Source organism: Limulus polyphemus, unplaced genomic scaffold, assembly GCF_000517525.1.
Source record: "Limulus polyphemus unplaced genomic scaffold, Limulus_polyphemus-2.1.2 Scaffold1595, whole genome shotgun sequence".
Lineage (NCBI taxonomy): Eukaryota > Metazoa > Arthropoda > Merostomata > Xiphosura > Limulidae > Limulus > Limulus polyphemus.
Genome location: NW_013667205.1, coordinates 118,841 through 124,243, shown reverse-complemented (window position 1 = coordinate 124,243; position 5,403 = coordinate 118,841). Strand labels below are relative to the sequence as shown.

General features: G+C 29.6%; 1 protein-coding gene across 1 annotated transcript in view; it reads left to right on the top strand.

Annotated features, from left to right (window-relative positions):
- LOC106464239 (fibrillin-1-like) overlaps positions 1-5,403 on the top strand; it is a 145,626-nt gene that overhangs the window by 46,464 nt on the left and 93,759 nt on the right. The window contains exons 9-11 of the mRNA XM_022391951.1: positions 1,270-1,428; positions 3,603-3,725; positions 4,493-4,615. Of these exons, the coding sequence (XP_022247659.1) occupies positions 1,270-1,428; positions 3,603-3,725; positions 4,493-4,615 (405 nt within the window). The remainder of the gene's footprint in view (positions 1-1,269; positions 1,429-3,602; positions 3,726-4,492; positions 4,616-5,403) is intronic.

Below are 5,403 nucleotides of genomic sequence, written 5' to 3'. Positions count from 1 at the left end.
AATAATAACCTTGTGTATTACACCACTTGCATCATTACTGTATCATCACACCAGTAATAATAACCTTGTGTATTACACCACTTGCATCATTACTCTACTTTATCATCACATCAGTAATAATAACCTTCTGTATTACACCACCCAACCAAAACTCAATCCTTTCAATTATATAACCTCCTGCCCCTACAGAGGCAATATTCCCCAGTTTTCTGGAAGTCCAAGTATACTAAGTCCACTGTATTACCCATATATAAATTAAACATAACATTTTCAAAGAGAGTTAGCAAATTCCTGTAATGTGACCTTTACTTTCTGTGTCCATGCTGACTATCTCTGATAACGTAAACTTTTGTAGAATGTCTTTAATATTGAACTTACATAATCTTGTAAGAAGTGAAAAAAAGTCTTAATGAACAGTAATTACTTGGATGTTTATATATATATATATATATATCTTTCTTTGAAGTTCTATTTTGAGATATTCACAAAGTCATTCAGTATTTTTTTTACTTAGTATTTTACATTATTGTAACATAATTAACAATCTTTCACATGTTTTTCAATGTTTCAGAAGCAATAAACTGCTTACCAGAAAGTAAATGTTTTACAATGAATCCTCAAAACTTAGAAATAACTTGCATTGGTATTTATAAGATAGTTTTTTCCACAAATATTTTTTTCAATATAATATATTATTAACATCATATAAAACTTGTTGCATGGGTGCTTACGTTACTACATCACAAAGCTTATAGCTTGTAAGAAGTTTTGTTCATGCTAATTAGTTTTAGAATTTCTGGAGGAGTGAATCATCATAACTGAATTGGTATAACACTGCTTACTGTCAAGTCATGTTGAAATCAATAAAGGTGTGAACCTAATTTCCAGGAAATTAAGATTACTTCTTTTGGGAATTTAAGTATTTTAGTTTTGGAAAAATGAAGGTGCTTTGTGGTCTGAGACTTGAAATGCATAGTAGTGTTAGATTTGATATTTTTGTTATTGTATGTGAATGATGAAATTCAGCATGCTAAGATTAGATATGATAATATTTTACAATGAATCAAAATTCTGTTTTCTTGGAAATTTAAAGGCTTTATGTTTAAAATATCTTATTTTTGTTGTGTACAGTTTTGCAGTAAACATTTTTTTCACAATATATCAATTAGTGAAAAAAACAAAAAAATTATAATATTGCCTCTATATTTAACTTACCTTTTTTTGGTTTAACTTTGATAATAAATAATAAAACATTTTATACATTTGTAGGAGACTATGATACCTTGTGCGATGTTTCACCTGCGATAAATGAGTGTGACTTGAATTCTGCTCTCTGCAAAAATGGAAGATGTATTGATACCGAGAAATCGTACAAATGCGAATGTTTTGAAGGTTTTCGATTAGTTAACAATCAAAAGAAATGTGAAGGTAAGTTGTTACAAAGGTATTTTTCAAATCCTATTCTTTAAAAAATTTACTACCTTTTATCATTAATATATTTTGATCAGTAGCTAAGATTTCCAAATCTGCCAAGTACCTGCCATTTAACAACTTTTCCTAATTATGGAAAACACAAAAGTAGTAAGAATAACTATTCTTGGGAAATTCCTGTCTTCCAAGTAATAATTAGCCCGATGATGTTATAAAGATTATCATGCTGTGCAGTAGCATCTGACAGCAATTTATAGTTCCAGCAGTAGCCTAGTTGGACTAGCCATTGGATTTACTTCACACTTGTTTCGGTTTATTATCGAAGTATCTTTAATCCTCATTTCTGTTTCATTACTGACTCTCCCAGTGATTTCTGTAGTCACTATTTGATCATAGATGGGAAATACATGTTGTACAACACTGGTCAGTTATAATGCTATTTGTATACTTGTAGAGGCACTAAATTGTCAGTCTGATGTAAGAGCTCTTGCACTTAAAGTTCTGGTATTAGTAGATCACGTTAAAGCAGCAAGTTTCTTGAGGGTTTAAAGTACATCAGTTTAATTTTCAGATAAACCTTCCAATCCATATTTTGGTGATTACCAATGAGCTTTAATTACATCAATTAGTGTAATGTAAAGTAATGGATTAATTAATTGTGATTATGTTGTTTAGTGTCATGAAAATAATCAATTAGTTTTTCTGATAGTTGTTGGTTTTAATTATTCCAATTACCCAGTAATCATAATTATGATTAAATTGTTTAATGTTACAGAACTAATCAACTAATTGAAATTAGTTTATCCAGTTGTTACTGCTTTTGATTATTATAGCTATCCATTAATTGAAATTAGGATTAAATTCATTACTGTCATGAAAATAATCAACTAATATAAATTAGTGTTTCTCTTTATTACTCTTCTCCTTTATTCAAACTATTCACTAATTGACATATTACCATTATGATTTATCATTATTACTTTCAATCAATCCAGGTTTATTTAACTTGCATTATGATTAAGTTAGTAAAGAATAAACAAACGAACTGTATTAAATATGAAAAAGAATAAAATAAATACTGGTAAATGCAGAATAAATTAAGATCAATTTAACAGAGAATAAAATAAAGATTAGCTATAAAAATCAGCAGAAGTGAAAAGATGGACAAGACTTTTTGAGCAAATCTTGGCTCTTGTAGATGTAAGTCTACTGTCCTTATGCATTGAAAAGAATTGGTCCAAAACCGGAAACATAGAGCACATTTTATCTGTAGCTGACCATTCAGAAGAAAAGCGATAATATGAATCCATAAGTATCTCTGCTCCATTTGACAGGTATATAGCAGTTTCTCTATACACAAGGTAAAGTAGAATACAACTATCCCTTGGCCGGACCTGCTTCAGAAAGTAGCATGACAGGCTGAATTTATTACATGACTTCATCTGGATTTAGGATGTTCCAAATCAGAACTGTATATTAATCTGAATATTTTGTAGATAAGAAATATACATACCATAAAAGAGTAAAATATGTAGTATTTGAAAATTACAGCAGTAGACTGAGAGAGAGGTATATTATGACGACTTGCAGTGAGCTAGGAATCGTAAATTATTAGATAGATATGCTGTCATGATTTAATTTCTAGTAAAATAATAGTCGTAGATGTGCTGTCATGATTTAATTTCCAGTAAAATAATAGTCGTAGATGTGCTGTCATGATTTAATTTCCAGTAAAATAATAGTCATAGATGTGCTGTCATGATTTCATTTACAATAAAATAATAGTCGTAAATGTGCTGTCATGAGTTCATTTCCAATAAAATAATAGTCATAGGTATACTGTCATGATTTCATTTCCAATAAGATAATAGTCGTAAATATGCTGTCATGATTTAATTTCCAATAAAATAATAGTTGTAGATATGCTGTCATGATTTCATTTCCAATAAAATAATAGTCATAGATGTGCTGTCATGATTTCATTTCTAATAAAATAATAGTCGTAAATATGCTGTCATGATTTCATTTCCAATGAAATAATAGTCATAGATGTGCTGCCATGATTTCATTTGCAGTAAAATAATAGTCGTAAATATGCTGTCATGACCTTATTTGCAAAACTTATGAAAACACATTATTGAATGTACAATTCTGATGTTATTTTTGTTTAGATATAAATGAATGCAAGAATAAAAACATCTGTCAGAGAGGACAGTGTGTTAACACACAAGGAAGTTTCCAGTGTATATGTCCAAGTGGGTACTTCCTCACAGCTGATGGTCAAGACTGTACTGGTATGTGTCCTCTTCGAAAAATTTTAATATATTAGATATATTTATAGTTGGCTGTAAAATATAGTACTGAGTTGTGGCTTTTTAAAAATATTGCTTAGAAGTGAGTATAATAAGTAGTTTAAGTGATGGTACGTATATATACACACACATACAGATAGAAACTTGTTTTAAAATGTGAATAGTGAGATAATAGGCTTAACAGTTAAAGGTGAAGCCTGTACAGGTATATGTTTGTGCCTTTCTTAAGCTGCTTGATTAAACTAGCACTTAAGTGTTTACAAACTGTAATTACTAGTTGGATAAGTGTAAGTTACACTATACAAACCCCCATATAGTACATTTTTCTGTCACCTAAATGTACTGGTGAGGGGCTAATACTTCCAGAAAGTGCATTTTTTTGCTACTTACTTCAAGGTAACTAATGAGTTTTTTGATTGCAATCAATAAATATTACAGATATGAATCATTACATTAATTTAAAACTTCATTCTGTTACCAACATATTTTTAGCCAAGTTTTTGTGGTCCAGTTTTCAAAAATTACATAGTAATTCATTCTTTATTATAGAATATACTGTTAATTTCACCTTACATGATTAAAAACCGGTTATTCTTTGGTACATTCCTTGTATAGTAGCCATTACTCGTTGTTTGTGATTTCTGTATGTGTATCATCTGTGTGTTTTTATAATTACTTCCATTATTGTATATACTTTCACGTATATAGGTATTTAAATTCTTAACTTTTTCTCTCTCTCTTATGCCCAGATATGGATGAATGTGCAACTAAGGGTATGTGTGCAAACGGAGTATGTTTAAACATTGATGGTTCATTCACGTGTCAGTGTAATGAAGGATATGTGCTAGCTCATCTAGGACATGTCTGTATTGGTAAGTTAAAATTTAAAAAAAAATTTTCAATATTTCCTTGAGTTATTGTTTTTTTAGTACAATTCATTATGGTATTTGATCTTTCATTCATGTATTTATTATTTCTGGCGTATTCACTTCGTGTATTTATTATTTCAGGTGTATTCACTTCGTGTATTTATTATTTCAGGCGTATTCACTTCGTGTATTTATTATTTCAGGCGTATTCACTTCGTGTATTTATTATTTCACTATATTGAGCTCACTGCAGATAAATAGATCTTGTTCATAACATCGATGTTCTTACCATAAAAAGTTTCATGTTTGTTCTGTTTTCTCAATTAAGATTACATAAGTATAGTTGATTAACAGTATGTAAATTCTTTCCTCATTTTCTGTAAATATTTTAGGTTTTCAGATCCCAACTTTGTTCTGGTTAAACCCATCTATCTTATTGTTCCTCACTAATCCATAGGTTAAACGAGAATAACCTTGATTAAACATAAGGTTTTCATATCCCAACTTGTTCTGGTTAAACCCATCTATCTTATTGTTCCTCACTAATCCATAGGTTAAACGAAAATAACCTTGATTAAACATAAAGTTTTCAGATCCCAACTTTGTTCTGATTAAACCCATCTATCTTATTGTTCCTCACTAATCCATAGGTTAAACGAAAATAACCTTGATTAAACATAAAGTTTTCAGATCCCAACTTTGTTCTGATTAAACCCATCTATCTTATTGTTCCTCACTAATCCATAGGTTAAACGAAAATAACCTTGATTAAACATAAAGTTTTCAGATCC